The 27,380-nt window shown below is 41.2% G+C and overlaps 1 protein-coding gene across 1 annotated transcript; it reads left to right on the top strand.

The window, feature by feature from the left end:
* Nucleotides 1–5,436: 5,436 nt before the first annotated feature.
* Nucleotides 5,437–27,380, top strand: ctdspl2a (CTD (carboxy-terminal domain, RNA polymerase II, polypeptide A) small phosphatase like 2a). Its single transcript, XM_061970334.2, has 13 exons — nucleotides 5,437–5,712; nucleotides 8,594–8,805; nucleotides 13,727–13,862; nucleotides 13,950–14,096; nucleotides 17,586–17,813; nucleotides 19,727–19,820; nucleotides 23,400–23,511; nucleotides 23,585–23,671; nucleotides 23,743–23,805; nucleotides 23,900–23,979; nucleotides 25,640–25,766; nucleotides 25,855–25,950; nucleotides 27,006–27,380. Exons 2-13 carry the CDS (start codon nucleotides 8,617–8,619, stop codon nucleotides 27,069–27,071), a joined length of 1,425 nt encoding a protein of 474 aa, XP_061826318.1. The 5' UTR covers nucleotides 5,437–5,712; nucleotides 8,594–8,616; the 3' UTR covers nucleotides 27,072–27,380.

Below are 27,380 nucleotides of genomic sequence, written 5' to 3' on the forward strand. Positions count from 1 at the left end.
AGACACTCAAGAAAGAGAGGGATATATATACTTACAAAGGGCTCCACCGTGCACCGGGGAGTGGGTTGGGGGGTCGCTGTTGGGGTGGAGCGGTTTGCCCTTCCGGCGGCGGGGTGCCTCTGGGCCCCTCTGGGCGGGGCGTCGCGTCTTCTTTCTGCCTGCACGGGGTATGGCGTCCCGCCGGCTTGGGGGCGAGTTGTCTTGTTGCCTCTACTGTGCCTTGTCCTCGGCCTGGTGCGCCTGTCTGCGGCCTGTGCTGCGAGCCCAGTTCTGGGGGCCTATCCCTGCTGCTTGCGTGGGGCCAGTGGGTCCCTGTTGCCCGAACACATGTAGAGTTATGTACTTAACAAGAAAAGGTGAAATAACTGAAAACATGTTTTATATTCTAGTTTCTTCAAAATAGCCACCCTTTGCTCTGGTTACTGCTATGCACACTCTTGGCATTCTCTCGATGAGCTTCAAGAGGTAGTCACCGGAAATGGTTTTCACTTCACAGGTGTGCTTGAACCTTATCGAGAGAATGCCAAGAGTGTGCAAAGCAGTAATCAGAGCAAAGGGTGGCTATTTTGAAGAAACTAGAATATAAAACATGTTTTCAGTTATTTCACCTTGTTTTGTTAAGTACATAACTCCACATGTGTTCATTCATAGTTTTGATGCCTTCAGTGACAATCTACTATGTAAAAAGTCATGAAAATAAAGAAAACGCATTGAATGAAACTTTTGGCCTGGACTGTCCATGTGGACACCGGTACTCATACTAATAAAAACCCACATCACTTAAAACACGACAACAGTATAACAAATAATGCATTTCTCTTATAATCCAGTTATTCATTCAATGTATGTATTATTACATTTGAAATGATAGTAACGGTGAATAAAAAGAGGAAAACACTACTATCAATATTGTTAGTACTATCTGTATTATTATTATTTTTTCAATTGTAGTGTAAAAATGTTTGTCATTACTGTGTTATCACCAACTACTTCACTAATCTGTTTTTTTGTAAATATCATATTCATATATATTGTATCTACTGATGTGCTGTCGTTTTTTTTGTTGTCGTCCCTCTGTCCTGTCCCCCACAATTTCTCCCTGTCTTTTTTTCTTCTTTCGATCCCCTCCTGCTCTGGTCCGACTCCCCAAACACTTATTATATCTAAACATTAAAAAAGTTAAATACAAATAATGCAACACAAGAAGTATCCCACACTTCTCTTTTGTAAAGTAAATCTGTACAGCAGATAAAGGCATCTAGATTAACAATATTATTATTATTATTATTATTATTATTATACGCCGGATAGTCGAACCTCGGATTCAGGAGGAACAGTGTGGTTTTCGTCCTGGTCGTGGAACTGTGGACCAGCTCTATACTCTCGGCAGGGTCCTTGAGGGTGCATGGGAGTTTGCCCAACCAGTCTACATGTGTTTTGTGGACTTGGAGAAGGCATTCGACCGTGTCCCTCGGGAAGTCCTGTGGGGAGTGCTCAGAGAGTATGGGGTATCGGACTGTCTGATTGTGGCAGTCCGCTCCCTGTATGCTCAGTGCCAGAGCTTGGTCCGCATTGCCGGCAGTAAGTCGGACACGTTTCCAGTGAGGGTTGGACTCCGCCAAGGCTGCCCTTTGTCACCGATTCTGTTCATAACTTTTATGGACAGAATTTCTAGGCGCAGTCAGGGCTTTGAGGGGATCTGGTTTGGTGGCTGCAGGATTAGGTCTCTGCTTTTTGCAGATGATGTGGTCCTGATGGCTTCATCTGGCCAGGATCTTCAGCTCTCACTGGATCGGTTCGCAGCCGAGTGTGAAGCGACTGGGATGAGAATCAGCACCTCCAAGTCCGAGTCCATGGTTGAGAAAAGGGTTGAGTGCCATCTCCGGGTTGGGGAGGAGATCTTGCCCCAAGTGGAGGAGTTCAAGTACCTCGAAGTCTTGTTCACGAGTGAGGGAAGAGTGGATCGTGAGATCGACAGGCGGATCGGTGCGGCGTCTTCAGTAATGCGGACGCTGTATCGATCCGTTGTGGTGAAGAAGGAGCTGAGCCGGAAGGCAAAGCTCTCAATTTACCGGTCGATCTACGTTCCCATCCTCACCTATGGTCATGAGCTTTGGGTTATGACCGAAAGGACAAGATCACGGGTACAAGCGGCCGAAATGAGTTTCCTCCCCCGGGTGGCGGGGCTCTCCCTTAGAGATAGGGTGAGAAGCTCTGCCATCCGGGGGGAGCTCAAAGTAAAGCCGCTGCTCCTCCACATGGAGAGGAGCCAGATGAGGTGATTCGGGCATCTGGTCAGGATGCCACCCGAACGCCTCCCTAGGGAGGTGTTTAGGGCACGTCCGACCGGTAGGAGGCCGCGGGTAAGACCCAGGACACGTTGGGAAGACTATGTCTCCCGGCTGGCCTGGGAGCGCCTCGGGGTCCCACAGGAAGAGCTGGACGAAGTGGCTGGGGAGAGGGAAGTCTGGGCTTCCCTGCTTAGGCTGCTGCCCCCGCGACCCGACCTCGGATAAGCGGAAGAAGATGGATGGATGGATGGATGGATGGATGGATTATTATTAGTTAGTATTATTATTATTATTAATTATTATTATTATTATTATTATTATTATCTAGATTAACAATATTATTTGCCCATTTGGCTATAGACAGGACACGTTTAAAAAAAATGTTTTGGTCTCCATTACTGTAACGTATTATTTTCGGGTCTCTCTATGTCTAGCATTAAAAGATTACAGTTGGTACAAAATGTGGCTGCTAGACTTTTGACAAGAACAAAAAAGTTTGATCATATTACGCCTATACTGTATATACCTTTATTTTTTTATATATATATACATACACCTATACTGGCTAACCTGCACTGGCTTCATGTGCACTTAAGATGTGACTTTAAGGTTTTACTACATACGTATAAAATACTACACGGTCTAGCTCCATCCTATTTTGCTGATTGTATTGTACCATATGTCCCGGCAAGAAATCTGCGTTCAAAGAACTCCGGCTTATTTGTGATTCCCAGAGCCCAAAAAAAGTCTGCGGGCTATAGAGCGTTTTCTATTGGGGCTCCAGTACTATGGAATGCCCTCCCGGTAACAGTTAGAGATGCTACCTCAGTAGAAGCATTCAAGTCCCATCTTAGACCCCCTGTTTAGACCAGTTGATCTGCCGTTTCTTTTCTTTTCTCCTCGGCCCCCCTCTCCCTTGTGGAGGGGGAGACACACAGGTCCAGTGGCCATGGATGAAGTGTTGGCTGTCCAGAGTCGGGACCCGGGGTGGACCGCTCGCCTGTGCATCAGTTGGGGACATCTCTGCGCTGCTGACCCGTCTCCGCTCGGGATGGTCTCCTGCTGGCCCCACTATGGACTGGACTCTCACTAATATGTTAGATTCACTATGGACTGGACTTTCACAATACTATGTCAGACCCACTCGACATCCACTGCTTTCGGTCTCCCCTAGAGGGGGACCTTAGTGACGAGTCGACAGCCTGTTTTCACGTCCGCTTTCCCACGATATAAACAGCGTGCCTGCCCAATCAAGTTATAACATCTACTGCTTTTAGAGAGTGCACGACTGCGCACACAACAAGGAGACGAAGCAGAAGAACGAGGAAGATACAGCCATGGCGACGCCGACGACGAGTAAGATGAAGAAATACGCTTGTAAGTTCCAAAATGAATGGAAACAAGAATTTCAGTTTATCCAGGACAGTTCGAAGGGGAAGGGGTATGCTGCTTGTAAATTTTGTAGAACAGACTTCTCCATTGGACACGTTGGCCGAACGGATATACTCACTCATGAACGGTCACTCGGTCAGCGAAGCACAAGGTGGCGGCAGCGCAGCACCGGTCACAGCCCAGTATTATGGGCCACCTCGCTAAATGGAGACCCGAGGGTGTAACATATGCTGAGACAAAGATGGCTATGCTGATAGCTGGAAGCAACATCCCGTTCTCATTTGCGGATGTCTTCAACAAATCCCTGAAGGATATGTTCCCGGATTCAGAGATCGTTCGCCATTACGCAAATGGCAGAACAAAGGCTACTCAAATAGTGAAAGGTAAGTGGGTTTTTTTTTTTTTAGTAAGCAGCAAGCTGTGCTTCTGGCTGCAAAGCATTGCACTTTCAAGTACAACAATGAGTAGATGAGTGTTATGTGTATACGTGTAAATAAATGAACACTGAAATTCAAGAATTTATTTTATTTATATAAATATATATAATAAAATAAATATATATATATATAGCTAGAATTCACTTATATATATATATATATATATATATATATACTTGACTTTTGGTGAATTCTAGCTGTAAATATACTCCTCCCCTCTTAACCACGCCCCCGACCACGCCCCTCATCCCCCACCCCCCCATCTTCCAAATTCGGAGGTCTCAAGGTTGGCAAGTATGGCGGTCCTCTCCAAGGTTTCTCATAGTCATTCACATCGACGTCCCACTGGGGTGAGGTTTTCTTTGCCCTTATGTGGGCTCTGTACCGAGGATGTCGTTGTGGCTTGTGCAGCCCTTTGAGACACTTGTGATTTAGGGCTATATAAATAAACATTGATTATGTTAATAATGACTGAATTAATTAATTACATATTACAAATACTGTTGTGTATACTAATTCACAGATGTTATTTTATTATACAAAGTTCAGTAAATGATTCTATATAATTGTAAATAGGGATGTCCGATAATGGCTTTTTGCCGATATCCGATATTCCGATATTGTCCAACTCTTTAACTACCGATACTGATATCAACCGCTACCGATATATACAGTCGTGGAATTAACACATTATTATGCCTAATTTGGACAACCAGGTATGGTGAATATAAGGTTCTTTTTAGAAGAAAAAAAAAAAAAAAAGATAAATTAAAAACATTTTCTTAAATAAAAAAGAAAGTAAAACAATATAAAAACAGTTACATAGAAACTAGTAATGAATGAAAATGAGTAAAATTAACCGTTAAAGGTTAGTACTATTAGTGGACCAGCAGCACGCACAATCATGTGTGCTTACGGACTGTATCCCTTGCAGACTGTATTGATATATATTGATATATAATGTAGGAACCAGAGAAACAACCCTTTTGTGTGAATGTGTGGGGGTAGGTTTTTTGGGTTAGTGCACTAATTGTAAGTGTATCTTGTGTTTTTTATGTTGATTTAATAAATTTAAAAATATATATAATTTATAAAAAACGATACCGATAATAAAAAAACGATATCGATAATTTCCGATATTACATCGCATTTATCGGTATTATATTATCGGACATCTCTAATTAATTCTATCATTTTCTTTTAATAAAAAATGAAAACGGCTCCCACAGAACCGAACACCAAGCCATGAATTTAAAAAAAAACGTCCTCCTTGACTAATAAGATTGAATAAGACAACATCCGTGTGTTAGTAGCACAGCAAGTCGTGTCCCGCTCACTCCGCCACGTTGGTTCGCGCGCGCGTGTCGCATTCTCGCGCGCGCTCGCGTTATGTTTGTGATGAGGAGGCGGGAAAATGGCGTCCTCGGACACGGCTGATCTGTGAGCAGATATCGGCCACCATCGCAGCTGGCAGCGGCGAGCACCGTCCGACCTCTGTCGGAGAGGGCTTGGGGGGGGTGGCGTCTCGGTTCCGGCAGTGAGCCGAACACGCCGCTGGACGTTTTTAAGCAGCGCTTCCTCCATTTTTTCCTGTAAGTAGAAGAAGAAGATGTTTGTCCCCCACCATCTCCGATTAGCTTGTCTGCTAGTTAGCGCTTAGCCTGCGAGGGGGGCGTAGTCTAATGGCTGAAAACAATCAAAGAAGGAAACAAAAACGACGCCTGTGTTTTAAATGTTATTTTTACTAGCCGGTGTGTATCTTTAGCACCCGTTTCTTAAGCGTCAATATAATAATGACACAGTCATTGCTTTTTATATTCGCGTAGTGTTAGCTTGTAAGCTAACTAGCTATTGACACTAACAACGATACGAAATTATTATTTTTTTTTACATTTGTGCATTAATGGCCGAACAAAGTATTTATTTCCACACGGTCACAGTCTCGCCAGCGTCACGCGTCACTAGTTATTGGTCTGAACTTAGCCTGTTGGTAGCTAACATCAACCGTTTCTCTTCCTCGGTTGTGGGATTGTAAAGATGTTAAAAACACTTAAAAAAACAAAAAACATCAAGTCACGCAGTTGCCACTTAAAGCCACAGGCTTGTGCAGTTTTGCGTGACTTCACTCCACGCTGGCTAAGAGAATGACAGCCATGTGAGGGAATGTTGACATCCCCGCTGCATTGTGACGCTGACAGATGGGCTATCTCGTCGTATTCTGTTCTATTTTCAGACATGCGGTCATTCATTTTTTCATTTTTTTTTTTTCATGTATCTATTTATTTCAGGCAATGACATAACAAATAATAAAAAAAGTACAAAGTTGACAACACATAATATAAATTAATATAGTGCAAAGGGTAATGTATAGTATGTATTAGGGATCCATCCATCCATCTTCTTCCGCTTATCCGAGGTCGGGTCGCGGGGGCAGCAGCCTAAGCATGGAAGCCCAGTCTTCCCTCTCCCCAGCCACTTAGTCCAGCTCCTCCCAGGGGATCCCAAGGCGTTCCCAGGCCAGCCGGGAGAGATAGTCTTCCCAACGTGTCCTGGGTCTTCCCCGTGGCCTCCTACCGGTCGGACGTGCCCGAAACACCTCCCTAGGGAGGCGTTCGGGTGGCATTCGGACCAGATGCCCGAACCACCTCATCTGGCTCCTCTCGATGTGGAGGAGCAGCGGTTTTACTTTGAGCTCCTCCCGGATGATAGAACTTCTCACCCTATCTCTAAGGGAGAGCCCCGCCACCCGGCAGAGGAAACTCATTTCGGCCGCTTGTTCCCGTGATCTTGTCCTTTCAGTCATAACCCAAAGCTCATGACCATAGGTGAGGATGGGAACGTAGATCAACCAGTAAATCAAGAGCTTTGCCTTCCGGCTCAGCTCCTTCTTCACCACAACGGATCGATACAGCGTCCGCATTACTGAAGACGCCGCACCGATCCGCTTGTCGATCTCCCGATCCACTCTTCCCTCACTCGTGAACAAGACTCCGAGGTACTTGAACTCCTCCACTTGGGGCAAGATCTCCTCCCCAACCCGGAGATGGCACTCCACCCTTTTCCGGGCGAGAACCATGGACTCGGACTGTAATAGGGATGTCCGATAATATCGGGCCGCCGATGTTATCGGCCGATAAATGCTTTAAAAAGTAATATCGGAAATTATCGGTATCGGTTTCAAGATTATCAGTATCGGTTTCCGAATGTAAAATTTGTGACTTTCTAAAATGCCGCTGTGTACACGGACGCAGGAAGATGTACAGAGCGCCGAATTAATCCTTGAAGGCGCTGCCTTTGCGTGCCGGCCCAGTCACGTACTATCTACGGCTTGACACACGCACTAGCGAATGCAAGCATACTTGATCAATAGCCATACAGGTCACACTGAGGGTGGCCGTATAAACAACTTTAACACTGTTACAAATATGCGGCGCACTGTGAACCCACACCAAATAAGAATGACAAACACATTTCGGGAGAACATCCGCACCGTAACACAACATAAACACAACAGAACAAATACCCAGAACCCCTTGCAGACGCTTGTTTTATTCAGAAAAATCTACCTCTCACACGTGATGACAAGGAGAAAAAGAATTAGCCCACTCTTTGAGCTTCCGTTGTCCTCACTCTTGTGGGCGCGACTTGAGAGTGGGCGCAACTTAGGGGAATTAAGAGTAGGCGTGACTCAAGAGTGGGCACAAATCAAGACTGGGCGCGACTTAAGAGTGGGCGCGACTAAGAGTGGGCACAACTCAAAAGTAAGCGCGACTTAAGAGGGGACGCGACTTGAGAGGGGGCGCGACCCAAGAGTAGGCGTGACTTAAGAGAATTAAGAGTGGGCACAACTCAATAGTGGGCGCGACTCAAGAGTGAGCGTGTCTAAGAGTGGGCACGACTCAAAAGTGGGCGCGACTTAAGAGGGGGCGCGACTCACAGTAAGCGCGACTTAAGAGAATTAAGAGTGGGCGCGACTTAAGAATGGGCGTGACTCAAGAGACTTAAGAGTGGGCGTGACTTACAGTGGGCCCGACTCAAAAGTGGGCCCGACTCAAAAGTGGGCCCGACTCAAAAGTGGGCCCGACTCAAAAGTGGGCGTGACTTAACAATGTTCAACACTCATCTTTTTTTCTTTCGCCATCTTCTTTTCGAAAGGATTTTATCGACATAAACTATCGAGCTGAATTTTTGATTGAAAGGCGTTACTCCATGACCTCACAATCCGTGTAGCTGTGATTGGCTCAAGCCCTCTGGGTTGCTGTGTCCAAACTTTGACCTGAACTCAAGTCCTAGAGAATGCATGGATGGATTAAAATGCATGAGAATGTTTTAAGGCGCTAAGATTTATTGGCTTCTGAGCTATTAGTTCCCTGCCCCTGATCTATAAGGTAGAATTTTAGTGAGTCAAAAGTAAAGGTGTGCTGTTGAGTGTACAAAAAAAAAGTAACTGGCTGTCTGCTCCCTCCTTGTCAGTCTCTTCTATGTGATGCTCGAGCATGATGCAGCTGAGAGCGCGTAAAGCTCCTCAGCAGCCAACCTTGGGCGGTCGAGTCCACACGTCCCAGGCCAAGAGGAAACACTGTCCAGTGGAAGCATCCCCTCTGAGAGGCCGAGGCAAAATGCAGAAGAATGAAACGGGTCTTGTCTCCACCATAAAGACATTTATTCGGGGGAATGCTGTCAAGGTAAGCATCAGGATGTACACGTTCACAACCGTTACCTAATTAGGCGATGAAACTTTGGTTATAATCATTACAGTTCCAAGTCTTGTTAGTCAACTTAGCCCCTGAAAATGCAGGTACTGCAGTTCATGCATTATAAATGGTACCTTTACCTATGAGCACATTGCGTTTCACCACCAAGCTCAAAACCCGGAATACTGATATCTTTAAAGAGCTCATATTATGATTTTTATTTCAACATATCAACACTTCTTTGGCCATCATTTTGCATAGATTTTGTTTTACAGACCATCTTCAAGCCGCTTTCTGACTGTCTCTTCAGAATGCACCTTTTTTTGGTCGGTCTTATTTACGTGCCAAAGTCCTCCTCCAGGCCAAGCCCCCTTCGACTGCATCTCCACCCCATCGGCCATGTTGTAGATTTTAACGCCTCTATATTGAGTCTACTGACAGATATAAGCCAGAACTACCGTATTTTTCGGACTATAAGTCGCAGTTTTTTTCATAGTTTGGCCGGGCTCCAGTGCGATTTATATGTTTTTTTCCTTCTTTATTATGCATTTTCGGCAGGTGCGACTTATACTCCGGTGCGACTTATACTCCGAAAAATACGGTATATGCTTCTCTTTATTAGAAATGGGCAACAGCAGAGGATCTTAGCATGCATGTGCATGTACGAGCCAGTCTGCCCCACAACAAAAGGGTAGAGAAAAAGAATAAACTTATTGACTACAACTGAATAAAAGTAACTGACTGGCACAACTCTTCGGGTAAACCTTTACCATATATGGTGATATTTGCTGACCTAACTAAGGCAAATTACGTTTCTAAAGTCTCAAATTCCAAAAGGCTCGTTTGGAGCAAGTTAGGAAGAAGGCAAGATTGTTTTATAAATATTTTCGCCATGCCTCCACACTTTGATTTCAAATTTTTGGGACTCATAGCAATCCGCAAAAAGAGGTACCAACAGGTAAGATGCGCGCATAATAGGAAGCTTTTAAAGCAGCCTAACCCATTGAAATTAATTGAAATCAATTAAATATGTGCTCGGTCCTCCTGAAACATTGTCATTTTAACATGTAACATGCCTTTTTAAAAACAAAAATCTTTTAAATAAGAAATATTGTCTGATGAAACTATAGTCATACAAACAATGACATTACAATAGTTTTATGAAGTAATGTAACACATTAATAATGTACAGCATTTACCTATTCCAGCAGAGTGAAGAGGACTTTGAAATCCCTTTTACTTCGTTCTAATTGACGTCTTCCCGTCCCATTCGATCCAACATGTACAATGAAACAAGTTACAGAATAGGAAAGACTGAGATAGCAGCAAGTAATGGCGTTGAATAAGTGGATATTACTATGCTATTTCACAATCAGTGTTGTGATGGAGAAGAGGTGACACTTTTCAGGCGTTACAAAGCAGCAGGGGAACTGTAGAGGACATGGCCGTTGTTCGTAACGCGGCACAGCAACAGTCTCCCCTTGAGACCCAGAACAGCCTTAGGCGTGCGCATTAAGCCGAGCTGTGGGGGGGGGGAGCAAGCCTCAGCAGGAAGAGGATGTCGGCTGGAAGGCTGTGGAAGCTGGACTACTGCTGAAGGTTTGGTTTCCAATGGTTGAAATACAAAGTTATTTCAATCTCTAGCTATAAGCTAATGCTAGCAAGTAAGACCAGATGCTTTGGAGCGGATTTTACGGCGTTCACTGTGGCATTAGCTATTCACTCTCGTAAGCTCATGAATTATGAATGATGAATTATGCTCCCAATTTAAACCAAAACATATCTTAAAAAACTTGTTAATTGAGGTCACACTGTATTTTTTTACATTTCAAATACACTGTGGTAAAATCATAAAACATCCAATCCTTTTTAGTGTGTGCTGTATAGATTAGACATGAATCCTAATTATGATATTTACCCCAGCTGTAGAGTGCTTGGAAAGGGATTATAATCTTGAATGTGAAAGTACAGTGGAACCTCAATTACTAATTACTTGGTTCGTAAACTTAAAAGTTTGTCCAGTAAAGCAGCAGTCTCAATAAGAAGCGATGTAAAGTGTGTGAGTGGTTCTAGCCTTGACAAATGTCCCTATTTTAGTAAAAACCAAATGCTCACTTTGAAGAAGGAAAATCTCATTTAAAACATTTGTATGCTCGTACTAAATGGTAAATGGGTTATACTTGTATAGCGCTTTTCTACCTTTTTTTTTTTTTTTTAAGGAACTCAAAGCGCTTTGACACTATTTCCACATTCACCCATTCACACACACATTCACACACTGATGGCGGGAGCTGCCATGCAAGGCGCTAACCAGGACCCATCAGGTGCAAGGGTGAAGTGTCTTGCTCAAGGACACAACGGACATGACTAGGATGGTAGAAGGTGAAGATTGAACTAGTAACCCTCAGATTGCTGGCACGGCCACTTTCCCAACTTCGCCACGCCGTTTGTATGCTCGTACAACACTTAAAGCCTTTAGCATATATGTACCGTATTTTTCGGAGTATAAGTCGCACCTGCCGAAAATGCATAATAAAGAAGGAAAAAAACATATATAAGTCGTACTGGAGCCCGGCTAAACTATGAAAAAAACTGCGACTTATAGTCCGAAAAATACGGTATGTGGAATTAAATTATGGAATGGATTAACCAATATGATTCAGTTTAAGAGACTGTTCAAACTACAAGTGTTCACAAAGTACACAGAACAAGAATTATGATGAACATCTTGAACCTTTTTTTCTTTCTTTTTTATTGAGACAAAGATTATTTATGTATTTAATATGTGTTTACTTAATGTTGTATATGATTTATTTGTTATTTATTTGTTCACTGTTACAGAGAACAAGGAAATGGGATAAAATTACTATGGTATGAAAAGGGGTAGGATTACATAAGCTCAGCTTCTTCCTACTCCCTTTCGAACGTGCTGTAATGAAACAACTGGAAATATGTGATGAATTACATTGTATTGTATGCATGTTCGAAATAAACTGAAACTGAACTGAAGACAGTATAATATGTAGTGTGTACTAGGGCTGCAACTAACGATTAATTTGATCATCGATTAATCTGTCGATTATTACTTCGATTAATAATCGGATAAAAGAGACAAACTACATTTCTATCCTTTCCAGTATTTAATTGAAAAAAACCAGCATACCGGCGCCATGTTCTTTCAACTTGCCAAATAAAACAAGGAAAATGTTACAAAAATGCACACTTTTGACACCCCTGCTATAGATAATAAAAAATTAAATCTGATAAATCTATCGATTAAAAGCAGAGCCTGGCGACGCATGCACGTTTATCATAACTCTCTCGCTCTCTGCCCCTCCCTCACCAATGCTGCTGCGCACCTTCACAATTAGTTTTGTTTTTAACCTTCTTAACCCTGAACGTACATTGAAAATACACGCAACCCTAACTCAAAATGCCGGACATTTGAGGCATTTAAGAAACACCGCCCGGACAGCTCCGCAAAAGAGGACATGTCCGGTGAAAAGAGGATGTATGGTCCGGAACTAGCATGCTAGCAGCGATCGGTTTCACCGGACATGTCCTCTTTTGCTAGCATGCTAGGATAGACTGACCATACGTCCTCTTTTCACCGGACTGCCTCAAATGTCCGGCATTTTGAGTATTGTTTACACAACGTGCAGTACGCTACTTAATATGTCCGTGTGGAAACTCGTTCGGTACACCTCCGCACCGAACTGAAACCCCATACCGAAACGGTTCGATACAAATACACGTACCGTTACACCCCTATTATTTTGATTATTGTTTCTCAGCTGTTTGTAAATGTTGCAGTTTATTAATATAGGTTAAAAAAAACAAAAAACTAGCCTCAGCGCATGCGCATAGCATAGATGCAACGAATCGATGACTAAATTAATCGCCAACTATTTTTATAATCGATTTAATCGATTAGTTGTTGCAGCCCTAGTGTGTACTGTGTATATATATATATATATATATCAAACAAACATAAGGGAATAATGGATCACCAATCTCTTTACAGTATTTTCCAAACCTCACTACATTAGTAAACTGTGCTGTCAACATGCGTGCACACACACAAGTCCCTCTATGGTGCTCTCAAAAACATTAACAACCATGTTTCCCACAATAAAAAAAAAAAAGTCAAGTGTCATTTTTACTTTTTTGTTGGTGAATATTTGTGGCATGCAAGCAAGAAAAGATGAATGTTCATGATGAATGTAGAGCGTGGAGAGGCAGGGAGAAGCAGCAAGCCAAAAGAAAGCCCCACGCCTTTCTTTCTCTTTTGTTAATTTCACTTAGACCAAGCTGGGCTTTACTTGGTCCTTCCTGCACCAGGAATCTGTCCAGCGTGCCTTGTTTTTGGTGGTGCTTGAAAATTTGACCTTACTAGTGACCCATTATATTGTCGTTATTGGCCTTATTCCTTGCAAATAGTTATATTTAGTCCACAGGGAATCCCTCCTTCTTTCTCGTCTGGTTTGTTGGCTTTTTGAACCCATGTTGAGTTAGCAAAATAGACAAAACTTGGTGAATGGAGAGAAAAGAAATACACGCTGCAGCCCGGAGTGACTTGCGTGTCCTGTCCTGTGCAGCAAGTGACGTGGAAATATCTGCCTCCGCAGCAATGATGCGCCTTGCCTTTTGCCAGCAGGCGTGATAGAAATGAATGACTGAATCATTTGTACACATAGACATGGTTGGCACACGGATTCATATTTGGCTCAATCTAAAAGTTCATACATTGAAAAGTTTGTAAGTTAAGAGGTTTGTAAATCGAGGTTCCACTGTATACTGTAGGAAAAGTGTTTTAAATTTGACCTTGGAAATAGTGTGTCAACTCTCTTTTAAAGTGCACCAAAAGTTTATTAAAAGTTTATCATTGCATCCTTTTTTGTGTATTTGGCAGGTGGAGCCGGATATTCCCGCCAAGAGGAGTCGCATTGATTGTAGCTCTGAAAGTAATCTCATTTCTTCAACACCGCAAACAAGAGCCCTTGCCAACAAATCAGTCTCGAGGGTTTGCAGAAAAAGTCCAATTAAAGGTACAGTTTTGTTTATTTAAACATTTAAGCGCCATGAAGCAATACTTGACGGTAATCTTGTCCCCTGTTTTTTCTCTCTTGGTTTAGATACAATGACTTGCAACAGCAAGCCCTTAAAGCCAAACGGCAAGCTCGAAGCTCCAGTTGAGGAAGCGAGCAGTCCGCCGCGCACCACACTGCTGGGAACAATCTTTTCTCCAGTCTTCAACTTTTTCTCACCAGCAACTAAAACTGGTAAAACAACACAGAAGTCCGTAAAGTTTGAGTATCTATAGTTCTGGGAAACTAGTGATATCCTGATCTTATATTATCGAGTATCATTAAAAAAAAAAGAAGGATTTTATCAGCTTGCATCTAAAGTCTCTGATGCAAGCAGTCCTGCAGTGTGTTCACTAGGCCTGGGCGATATGGCCTAAAAATAATAATTTTCACAAAAAATTAGATTTTGTTCCAAGATTTCAAATCCTTTACAAAAGTATCTCTTTTTATGTTTTGAAAATTAAGTGAATATCTTGAAGCCGTCACCGCTATTTTTTTCTTGACACATTTGAAAATAAACTTCATAAACATTATATAGATTCACCCGGTCACAACGTAAGGTACACCTGCACAGGCTCTACAGCAGAGATTGATACAGGCTCTAGAGCAGGGGTGGCCATTCTATTGATCGCGTAAGGTTTGTCAGTCGATCGCCAAGCATAAAAAAAAAATAAGCCTAATAATGACTGAATATCAACCTTCACTATGACGTCACTGTTTCACCGTCATAAGTTCCGGAATTTGCATGCATGTTGCGCAGCCTATTAATCTTTTTTTTTATTTTTATATATATATATATATATATATATATATTATTATGTTTTCATAATCGTGAGAAGCCATAATCAAAATTAAAATTTGATTAATTGTCCAGCACTAGAGTGGGCCGTGGAGGGTTCCATAAAAATGATATATTGTGAACAACAACCCATGTTTAAAAACAATAATGAGTAGGATGCAACAATTCGTTTCCGTTACCGTCGGAAATCCTTAGTCAAATTAGTCGATAATAGTCTGTGACGTCATTGCTTGTGTTTTTCTGGACCAAAAATAATATGCGCATGTTGCCACAGTCGGTGACCGCCGAGCAAAAGCAAGAGAAAAAAATGACTACGGCCACTGCAAAAACCCCACAAGTGAAAACTAAACATGTAAAAGTAAATAACTTGCTCAGTTTGCAAAGCAGACCTTGCTTTTCATTGCAGAATAAGTGTAATGCGGGAGCATTTAAAACAGAGACATGTCGGCCATCTAAAGATTGCGGTCTCTGACTCCCCTCAGTAAGATAGTTAGCTTGATAGCTAGCAGAGAGCATTGTGTGAAAAATGGCTTTAATTATCTTTTTAGCCAAAGTCCGCCAGCTAAACTTTGTCTATATACCTGTGTACTGCTTTCTAAACACTTTTTTTTTTAGGACGCTAGATAGCTTTAATTTTGTTGTGTTGTTATTGCTACTATCTTGATTGTCCATTTGTTTACAAAAAGCAAACTAGTTCTTTTATTTTTATTTTTTATAAAAGGTCAATTTCACCGGGTTTGCATATTCACTTAACATAGTGACAAAGTCTCTAAATTTGCAACTCTAGAGACTTCTAATGACTTTTTTTAATTTAAAAACTACTAGCAACAAATCAGCACTGTTTTCGGTAATCAGTCTTTTTTGGGTGGTCTAGTTTTCGTTACTTGTCAATAGTGCGCAAATACCGGTAATAGGCTATATGTATATCCATTCAAACTGTAACAATTTGCTGGTGATGTTTAATGTCTGTGTGGTTTGGATTCAATGTCAGTTTTTTCCATGTTTGCAGACACACCATCCGTACCTGAAAGGTGATTGGCTGAGAATATATTGTAGTATTGTTGTGTGTCTGGTGGGGAAGCGCGGACAAACGTAGACAAAAGTGTGGACACGGGAGGTAAAACCTGTTGGAATTGGGCAGTTTTTTATAAGATTGGTAATAAAAGTTACAAATAGCTTTGGATGTTGTGTAATTTCTCCTGGGGGCTACAATATATTACTTAACATTTTTTCAAGTAAAAAAACAACTTATTTTGTAAGTGTGGTGGTAATAATATTAATAATTACATCAAGGAGAAACCCTGGACATCGTGATGCGTTTTTGAATGCTTAAAATGAGCAATATACGTAAATATTAAATATTATAAATGTGCCTTTAACTTCATTACATATATACTCACAGCTTGTATATCATCACATTAATGGAGGTGTTTTTTAAGGGCTTTTATAGGCAGAATAGAGTACCGTATTTTCCGCACTATAAGGCGCACCTTCAATGAATGGCCTATTTTAAAACTTTGTTCATATATAAGGCGCACCGCATTATAAGGCGCATAGATTAGACGCTACAATAGAGGCTGGGGTTACGTTATGCATCCATTAGATGGAGCTGAGTTAAAGGGAATGTCAACAAAACAAATAGTGATTGTACTGACACTTCTACTTGCTGCTCTCTGTTCAACAACTCACTGTTCCAGTAGGTCCTCCAACTGTAGCCATCTCGCTTTGTTCCCTCGGGAACTCCTTTTAGTCTTCTTTACTTGGCGCAGGTCATCATGTTGCTTCCTCCACTTCCGCACAATTGATTCGTTAATGTTAAATTCTCTCGCTGCTGCTCCATATTCGTGTTCTACTGCGTGACTGATCGCCTTGAGTTTAAACTCTGCGTCGTAAGCGTGTCTCTTAATAGGAGCCATTTTTGGGTCTTTACATAAAGTTTAGGTCTCGCAACTATGGTAAGCAGCCGCCAACTTCATTTTCCCCCGTAGAAGAAGAGGCGCTTCTTCTTTTACGAGGGAAAATGAAGTTGGCGGCTGCTTACCGTAGAAGAAGCACTTCTTCTTCTACGGTAAGCAGCCGCCAACAACTACTACTATTATAGTATCAGTGATTAAATTGAAATTTTAGTTTTTCCTGTTCTTACTACAACATCATTTTTGGGGTCTTTTTTGTTATTGTTAATAAACAATAAGGCTTCCATGGCGAAACTTAAATGATTTAAATGGGAGCCAATAGTAGTTTTAATTTAGTTAGTGGCCCTAGCCACTTCATTTTGTTTTAAAAGTTTGTAAATGGCATTCAGTACCACAATTTATTGCATTATTTTGTTTATTATCTGAATACTAGCAAATTCTAGGTTTAATAAGATCATCCTAATAAAAAATTGTTATTTTGTTTACTTAGGTTACGTTACTATAGTTTTAAGCCAAGTTACTATAAAACGTTTTTACTTCTATAATCTCTCATCAAAAAAATCTATTCAGGACTTGAAATCGGATCGGTGGCCAAAAATGTTTGCCTACCGATAGCTACTTCTCTTCTTTGGTCTGGTTACTACGGTTTACATTGGCATTGGTGCCATTAGGGAGCTTGGTTTTGATACCAATCCCTAATTCTAATGTGTTGTTGAGCGCAGGTCATCTATTTGTGGCGCTCCAAATTGATTAGTTGCAACCTGCTACAAATAAATAAATTCATGTATGGAAAACTGCATTTTTCAAGTTGAACTCTTTATTTTCTTTAATTGTAGGAAAGGCTACTTCAGAAGTTTTCTGTTTGTTATTTTGCATGAAAAAAAGTATATTAAGATGACCAGCAAAATACATTATAATTGTTAACATGCATTATTATGGATTCCTATGTTGATTTTGTGCCCCTCGTTTCAGCCACTCCGGGTTCGGACTCTCCTGGCCAAGCGATTGAGGCAGAGGAGATCATGAAGCAACTAGACATCGAGCAGGCAGAGGAAATGCCAAGCAGCACGCTCACATCCTCCGAGGGCATCACCGCTTGTCACGGTGCCCCCATGTTTCCGCAGAGACTGCAGATGACTTCAGACTCCACCATAGAGGACGCCGAGATTGTGACTGAAACTGACATGCCCTCATTAACAGGTAAACACCAGCTCTGACTCTTCCTAGACCCTCAGATTGTCCTGCTTTTACTGCTCAGTAAGCTTTAAACGGATGGGAATTCTTAGTAGGGTTGTCACAATACCAAAATTTAAGTAGTGAACCTATACCTATGATACTTATTAGACACCATGATAGAAATGGCTAATCTATGTACTTTTAAATTTACTCCTTTACTGAAAACTGTTTTAAACTTTTGAGTATTTAAGATTGTTGTGCTTCAACTTCTTTTTGCACAGTTAAAATTGCAGTCGCAGCTGCCAGGAGGTAACTATACATTGAAAAAATAACCGCAATGGCCTTCGCCTCCCTATCCAAACAAACAATTATGTGCTAATAAATATGGTCATATATATATATATATATATATATATATATATATATATATATATATATATATATATATATATATATATATATATATATATATACTTAGAGACTTAGACTTCATTTTATTGTCATTCAAATTTGAACTTTACAGTACAAATAAGAACGAAATTTCGTTGCATTAGCTCGTAGTGCAGGATAAAAGAGCAATAAGGTGCAGATATAAATAAATGGATTACTATACAGATGAATATATTGCACTTTTGCATATGCATCCACGTTTATGGATGCATGTTATATTGTCTTTATATTCCAGCAACTTAATCCATTTTTGGGAGGAATTGAGGGGATTATTTTGATGCGTTCAAGAGTCTTACGGCCTGAGGGAAGAAGCTGTTACAGAACCTGGAGGTTCTGCTATGGAGGCTGCAGAACCTCTTTCTAGAGTCTAGCAGTGAAAACAGTCCTTGATGGAGGTGGGAGCAGTCTCTGCAGATTATATGTGTGTGTGTGTATATGTGTGTGTGTGTATATATATATATATATATATATATATATATATATATATATATATGGCCTAGCACAAGCCAAGAATTAAGTCGAAAGAATGGTATGTCGACCTCCGAGACAGGATTGACTTGAGGCACAAATCTGGGGATGGGTACAGTAAAATATCTGCTCCCTTGAAGATCCCAATGAGCACAGTGGCCTCCATCTTCCGTAAATGGAATAAGTTTTGAACCGCCAGGACTCACTCGCTCTAGAGCTGACTGGCCGTCTAAACTGAGGGATTGGGAAGAAGGGCCCGAGTCAGGGAGGTGATCAAGAACCCAATGGTCACTCTGTCAGAGCTACAGCATTCTTCTGTGGAGAGAGAAGAACCTTCCAGAAGGACAAACATCTCTGCAGAAATCCACTAATCAGGCCTGTATGGTATAGTGGCCAGATGGAAGCCATTCATTTGTAAAAGTTTGCCAAATTGCACCTGAAAGACTCTCAGACCATGAGAAAATAAATTCTCTGGTTTGATGAGACAAAGATAGAAGTCTTTGGTGTGAATGCCAGGTGTCATGTTTGGAGGAAACCAGGCACTGCTTATCACCAGGCCAATACCATCCCCACAGTGAAGCATGGTGGTGGCAGCATCATGCTGTGGGGATGTTTTTCAGCGGCAGGAGCTGGTAAACTAGTCAGGATAGAGTGAAAGATGAAGGCAGCAAAGTACAGAGACATCCTGGATGAAAACCTGCTCCAGAGCGCTCTCGAACTTGATCATCATGTGAATTAAGCCGCAAAAAAGAAAAACAGATGTGAAGTCATATGCAACCCTTCTATTGAGCAAAACTGTAAATACTTAATGACATGTGATTTCTTTATTTTTTATTTTAGATACATTTCGAAAAAGCTCTTAAACTTTTTCGCCCAAAAGTAAATAAGCAATTGTTTAAGAACGTCTTTCAAACCCATGACTTCAGGACAGCATAGTCGCTACATCTTCCTTTGAATTTCACTCGGCTTGAAAAATTGCACACCTGAATAACTATTTCCCCTCTTTCTTTCTCCAACAGCTCCTGGTTGTTTGCCAGTTGGCAGCTATCCACACACTTTACCCTCCGCCCCTGCAGAGCCGTCATATGAGGATGACTGGGAGGTGTTTGACCCGTAAGTAGATCCTATCCTAATCCTACAAAAACTCAGAACCTAATGTAGGAGAGCGATTAGCGTCTCCACATGTAAGCGATGCTATAGTCTGAATTTAGCTTATTTTTTGCAAGATGCAATATTTTTTTTAAAGAACAGGACAACAAAGTTGCACCATCCATTGAGGACAGAAACCTCCTTCAGTTGATGGACAGAGAGATGTTCATGAACGACGCTAACAGTTGAGTATCCTTTTAGACACAAAGGGCAGCACCTTTCCAACAACAGAGGACTAGCTTTGTCCCGCTTAAACAGACTTTGCCGCACTCTTAGAACAAAACCTCTCATGAAATGTAATTTTCTGGCTTATGTGCAAAAAATCATGGATCATGCTGAATTATCTCCACTGCTGCATGCTGGAGAGGAACGCTTGTACCTTCGCAGTTTCGGTTTCTATCATCCACACATGCCTGACCATCCGAGTGGTGTGTTTGACTCCAGTGCTTCACATGAAGGCATCTCCCTTAACAATGTATTGTTCGCTGGTCCAGACTGGAAGAATAACTCGCTTGGAGTGTTGAGGCGGTTTAGGTGTGAGAAAGTCGCCATCATGACAGACTTTAAAAAGATGTTTAGGAAGGGAATTGATACGTTTTTTCCAGATTCGTTTCCGCTTTTCTATGCTGTGTAACGATCCAGTTCCTTATCGGTTCCAGGGTTTCTACTAAAGTCCTAATGTGACCTTACAAAGCCAATGTGAGGTCTTAATGGGAAACTGCACTTTTTTTTTATTTTAATTTTGCCTATCATTCAAAATCATTGAGAGACTAATCAACTTTTTAAAAAATGTTTTAAGTTACCGTATTTTCCGCACTATAAGGCGCACCTAAAAACCACAAATTTTCTCAAAAGCTGACAGTGCGCCTTATAATCCGGTGCGCCTCATATATGGGTTAATATTAATATTAATTTTCATAAAGTTTCGGTCTCGCAACTACGGTAAACAGCCGCCATCTTTTTTCCCCGTAGAAGAAGAAGAAGCGCGCGGTGCATGCGAGGATATGTGACGTTTCATTTCCATTTGTGTGTTTATGTAAAGACCCCAAAATGGCTCCTATTAAGTGTGTTGTCTGTCTAATTATAAATAATGCAGACGAGGCGTGTTAACTGAGTTCTCAACGTTTACTCACAGCGTGCTCATAACCACATTCTAACTGCCAGCATACAACAACGCTTCTCAGGGCTACCGCGCATGCTCGTCACTATCGTTGCATGCTGGGTAGTGTAGTTGTTATATTTGCTAGCTCGTAACATCACATTAAGAGACACGCTTACGCGCTTAATTCAATACTCGCCGTCATTCCGGGTGGATTGACAAAAGACCTCCAGCCGCTAGATATTGGTGTCAACAGGGCATTCGAAGCTAGACTGCTAACTGCGTGGGAACAGTGGATGACAGAAGGCGAACACACCTTCACTAAGACAGGGAGACAGCGCCGGACGACATACGCCAACATCTGCCAGTGGATCGTAAATGCCTGGGCAGATATTTCGGTCACAACTGTGGTCCGAGCTTTCCGGAAGGCAGGATTCACAGAACTGCTGGACAACAGCGACACTGACTCCGATTACTTCGACGAGACGGAGCCGGCCATTTTGGATCCCACATTCGCCCAACTTTTCAATTCGGACACCGAAAGAGAATAATTCGAGGGATTTATGAATGAAGAATAACTTCAGAAAGTGAGCGTTATGTTTATTTTGTGTGTTGTGACATTAACGTTCGAGCAACATTATGTTGCTATTGCTCTGCACTATTTTGAATTTTACTATGTTTGTGATTGCACATTTGCGTACATTTTGGGAGTGAACAGAGTTGTTAGAACGCTGGTTTTTAATATATTATTAAAGTTTGACTGACCTATCTGACTGTTTTTTTGACATTCCTTTAGCGCAGTTAGATGCGGCTTACAACACGGGGCGGCTTATAGGTGGACAAAGTTTTGAAATATGCCGTTCATTGAAGGCGCGGCTTATAACCCAGGGCGCCTTATGGTGCGGAAAATACGGGGTATTTTAAATATGATAAAACACTTGGAAGATGCAGCTAATGAGAGTCACCATTCTAGCCATCAAAGCCCTGTAAAATAAATTCCGAACCTTCCAACGTTTTACAAAACCCAAAACCAGTGAAGTTGGCACGTTGTTCACATGTTTCAAAAAAGACTGAGAAAGTTGAGGAATGCTCATCAAAGACTTATTTGGAACATCCCACAGGTGAACAGGCTAATTGAGAAAAGGTGGGTGCCATGATTGGGTATAAAAGAAGCTTCCATGAAATGCTCAGTCATTCACAAACAAGGATGGGGCGAGGGTCACCCCTTTGTGAACAAATGCGCGAGCAAATTGTCCAACAGTTTAAGAACATTTCTCAACCAGCTATTGGAAATATTTTAGGGATTTCACCATCTACGGTCTGTAATATCATCAAAGGTTCAGAGAATCTGGAGAAATCACTGCACGTAAGCGATATTACGGACCTTCGATCCCTCAGGTGGTACTGCATCAAAAAGCGACATCAGTGTGTAAAGGATATCACCACATGGGCTCAGGAACACTTCAGAAAACCACTGTCAGTAACTACAGTTTGTTGCTACATCTGTAAGTGCAAGTTAAAACTCTACTATGCAAAGCCAAAGCCATTTATCAACAACACCAAGAAACGCCGCCGGCTTCACTGAGACCGAGCTCATCTAAGATGGAGTGATGCAAAGTGTAAAAGGGCTCTGTGGTCTGACGAGTCCACATTTCAAATTGTTTTTGGAAACTCTGGACGTCGTGTCCTCCGAAACAAAGAGGAAAAGAACCATCCGGATTGTTACAGGCGCTAAGTTCAATGTGGGGGTGTATTAGTGCCCAAGGCATGGGTAACTTACACATCTGTGAAGGCACCATTAATGCTGAAAGGTCCATACAGGTTTTGGAGCAACATACTGTATGTTGCCATCCAAGCAACTTTATCATGGATGTCCCTGCTTATTTCAGCAAGACAATGCCAAGCCACGTGTTACAACAGCGTGGCTTCATAGTAAAAGAGTGCGGGTACTAGACTGGCCTGACTGTAGTCCAGACCTGTCTCCCATTGAAAATGTGTGGTGCAATATGAAGCCTAAAATACCACAACTTAAGCTGTACATCAAGCAAGAATGGGAAATAATTCCACCTGAAAAGCTTCAAAAATGTGTCTCCTCAGTTCCCAAACGTTTACTTAGTGTTGTTAAAAGGAAAGGCCATGTAACACAGTGGTAAAAATGCCCCTGTGCCAGCTTTTTTGCAATGTGTTGCTGCCATCAAATTCTAAGTTAATAATTTGTAAAAAAAAACAAACCCATCAAATATCTTGTCTTTGCAGTCTATTCACTTTGAATATAAGTTGAAAAGGATTTGCAAATCATTGTATTCTGTTTTTATTTACGAATTACACAACGTGCCAACTTCACTGGTTTTGGATTTTGTAATATCAGCCACTGTGCTGTAATAATATTTTGTCATACCTTGTGAACACCGGTTCTTTATACTGTTTCTTAAACTGTCTTTAAGGTACTTCTTCATCAAGCATGTGCCGCCTCTGACAGAAGAGCAGCTGACGCGCAAACCAGCTTTACCTTTGAAAACCCGCAGCGCGCCAGAGTTTTCTCTTGTCCTAGATTTGGTAAGCAGTCAATGATCACTTGGAATATGAGTTGAGTAGAAATGTATTTCACTGTGATTTTTACCTTTTTTAGGATGAAACTCTGGTCCATTGCAGTTTGAACGAGCTGGAAGATGCCGCTTTGACGTTCCCTGTGCTCTTCCAGGACGTAATATACCAGGTAGTAGCTGTACGACGGATATTTGTAAGTCCTTGTTGCTCTTCTTTATATTTCTACCTTTTCTTTCTTAGGTGTATGTGCGGTTGAGACCCTTTTTCCGAGAGTTTCTCGAGCGCATGTCTCAAATGTATGAGGTAAAAACTTATTTTACACGAAGCAAGTTGACTCGCGGTTATGTCAAGCTGCACTGGGTTAACAACCACATTTTATTCCTTTTTAATATTGCAGATTATCCTCTTCACGGCGTCAAAAAAAGTCTATGCTGACAAGTTGCTAAACATCTTGGATCCAAAGAAGCAATTAGTCAGGTCAGTGAAGTATTTTGAATAAATAAAAATTGTTTTTTTATGTGTACAAAAGTACTGTGACACCTACAAATGCAAAACTAAATTACTTGGCTTTTGTGTAAACAGCTTTAATAACTTTCAAAAATAAACATAGAAAATGCAAACTACAAGCTAATTATTCAGTGAAAAAAAATATGTACCGTATTTTCCGGACTATAAGGCGCACTTAAAAAACTTTTTTTTTTTCAAAACTCGACAGTGCGTCTTCTACCCTGGTGCGCCTAATGTACGGAATAATTCTGGGTTTGCCTACCAACCTCGAAGCTATTTTATTTGGTACATGGTGAAATGATAAGTGTGACCAGTAGATGGCAGTCACACATAAGAGATACGTGTAGACTGCAATATGTCTCAAGTAAACAAACATTTTATATGTTCCTTTGAAAATATAGAACATTACACACGGTGCTCAAAAATGTATCAAAATGTTTTAGTATGACTTTGGTAAGCTATGAAGCCACACCACTTGATGGATTGTACTGTGCATCAACATATGAGTATTATCATGGTGTGTGTTTAAAGTAAGACATATTTGGCGTTTTGTTTTGCAATATTATGCAAAAGCAACTTTTCTTACCTTCTGGTAACTGCTGATCTGTATTTGGGATCTGCATAAGTCCTGAAAAATTGCGCGCGTCCACTTTGTAGTCGACGCCGTAGTCAAAAGCTTCTTCTTTTTCTCTATCTTCTTTTTATGGGACATTAATCCTCCGCTGTTGCCATTTTTAATATAAAGTAGTGTAAAGTTCTTGCTTATATCTGTCAGTAAACTCACCATGAAAGTGCTAAAACATACCGGTGTAGTGAGTTTACATTATTCACCCAAGGAACTTTAGTTATTAGAGAGTTCCAGTTGGACGTTTTTTTACGAGACACATTTCTGGTGGATGAGGAGATGCTGCTCCGTTATTGATTGAAGTAAAGTCTGAATGTCATTAAAACAGTTAGCTCCGTCTTTTGACACTTCTTCCACTCCCGTCCTTGCACGCTACACCGCTACAACAAAGATGACGAGGAGAAGACGCTGTCGAAGGTGAGCCACGTAAATAAGACCGCCCACAAAACGGCACGTCCTGAAGCGACTGTCAGAAAGTGGCTTGAAGATGATCTGTAAAACATCATCTATGCAACGTTTTGACCGTAGAACCACCATTACATGTTATGTAGACCACAAGGAAGTGTTTTACATTTAGAAAAAAAAAATTAATATGACTCCTTTAATGCGCCTTATAATCCGGTGCGCCTTGTATATGAAAAAAGATAGAAAATAGACCATTCATCAGCAGTGTGTCTTATAATCCGGTGCGCCCTATGGTCTGGAAAATACGGTTTATACTTTATATAAATAATGCAATATCACCAAAAATATACATGCCAAAAGTCTAAAGTCTCAGTCAATTTTTTGAAAAAGGGTTTAGAGAAGTATGATTACTTGCTAAATAAAGCAACAAAGCAATTAACAATGGTGAGGTATTAAACAATTAATTAATAAATCATTAACTTAACAGTGCTATGGAACCCACTGGCCATGCTTTGCCCACCCCGATCTAGTCTTACCCCGATAATAAACTCCATATGGTGTCCTACATTTAATCCACATGTGTTCTTGTGTGTTGTGTAGACACCGTCTCTTTCGTGAGCATTGTGTGTGCGTGCAAGGAAATTATATAAAAGACCTCAACATTTTGGGACGAGATCTTTCCAAGACGATAATAATCGACAACTCACCACAAGCCTTTGCCTATCAGGTAAGAAGTGCCACTCACAAATGGTTGTTATGATTTGTGTGCGTGCGTGTGCGTATGTCTCAATTTGAACCTTTTCTGTTTTAAACAGCTTTCCAATGGGATCCCAATCGAAAGTTGGTTTGTTGATAGAAATGACAGCGAGCTTCTCAAGCTCGTTCCTTTCCTGGAGAAGCTGGTGGAACTGGTAGGTGTTTATATTCATGATGTACCATAAATGCTCCAAAGAATTAATAGTTAGAATTACATTTTCTACGATCTCCTATAGTACAGGGATCCTCAAACCCCCAATGGTCTGAGAGCCACAGGCTGGGGGTCTGCATTTATTTTTTTTATTGACAATCATTGTATTCTCTTTTTATTTACCATTTACACAACGTGACAACTTCACTGCTTTTGTATTTACATTGAGAAACCCACTATGTACATTTACACCAGTGGGAGTGGCACTGGGAGCAAGGTGGGCTAAGTGTCTTGCCCAAGGACACAAGGGCAGTGACTAGGATAGCAGAAGCTGGATACGAACCAGGAACCCTCAAGTTTGTGGTCAGCCACTCTACCATCTGAGCCACGCCGATCCAGAGGTTACTTCCTTCAAAAGAATATATAAACTGTCTCATTTTGAGACTCATGTTAGTACTTCTAATACACTTACTAAATAATATATTTAAATTTCTACTTTATGCTCCAAAACATGATTAAAGTTTGAAAGAAGTTTTGCGTTTTTACATTTTAGGAAACATTACGTCTCCAAATATACCTCAAACTCTTCTACAAACCCCAGTAATACTATAAACACAGTAGTACTTCAGTAGTGCAGTAATACTAAAAACACAGTAGTACTTCAGTAGTGCAGTAATACTATAAACACAGTAGTACTTCAGTAGTGCAATAATACTATAAACACAGTAGTACTTCAGTAGTGCAGTAATACTATAAACACAGTAGTACTTCAGTAGTGCAGTAATACTACAAACACAGTAGTACTTCAGTAGTGCAGTAATACTATAAACACAGTAGTACTTCAGTAGTGCAGTAATACTATAAACACAGTAGTACCTCCAGTAGTCGGGCACACTAGTGGCAGCTTCTCCATAGTTTCATGGGTAAATGTCCACTGAGGCTGGATTGTGAATGGGAGGTGTACTCACAAGTCGAGGTACCCATGAGTTGAGTGCTCCTATGTCCAAGTACAAGTCGAGGTACCACCGTACTTACTTTTGTTGTCCTTGTGTTTATCAGAAGGAAGACGTCAGGCCACACATCAGAGACCGCTTTCGTTTGCACGACCTCCTGCCATCAGACTGAGCACGTGCAGATCGCCATGGAAACACAAGGATGTCTTCAATGGATGACACTTTTAATACACAAAATAAGAAAACATGTTTTTATGCAGAAACTGCAGGACTTCATTGAAGATGTTTTGTCTGCCACTTGATCAACAAACTGAATGTGATTCTGTGGACCAGGTCCCAGGATGGCCAGTCAAACCTGTATTATACTTATTTGTGGCTCTTTTCTTGTAAATATATGTACAGATTGTTCTTTCCTTTTTACCGTTTTTAAGTCCTTTTTATTTTTGGATTTTAGTATGGAATCTGGGTTTTTTTTGTTTTT

The sequence above is a fragment of the Nerophis lumbriciformis genome, linkage group LG10 (genome assembly GCF_033978685.3).
Source record: "Nerophis lumbriciformis linkage group LG10, RoL_Nlum_v2.1, whole genome shotgun sequence".
Lineage (NCBI taxonomy): Eukaryota > Metazoa > Chordata > Actinopteri > Syngnathiformes > Syngnathidae > Nerophis > Nerophis lumbriciformis.

Bases quoted from the DNA above. Each gene is read 5' to 3' on its own strand.
- ctdspl2a (XM_061970334.2), top strand. From the start codon at position 8,617: ATGATGCAGCTGAGAGCGCGTAAAGCTCCTCAGCAGCCAACCTTGGGC. The intron at 14,097-17,585 runs GTAAAACAACAC...CCCTCGTTTCAG, and splicing joins CTCACCAGCAACTAAAACTG to CCACTCCGGGTTCGGACTCT. The intron at 19,821-23,399 runs GTAAGTAGATCC...ACTGTCTTTAAG, and splicing joins GACTGGGAGGTGTTTGACCC to GTACTTCTTCATCAAGCATG.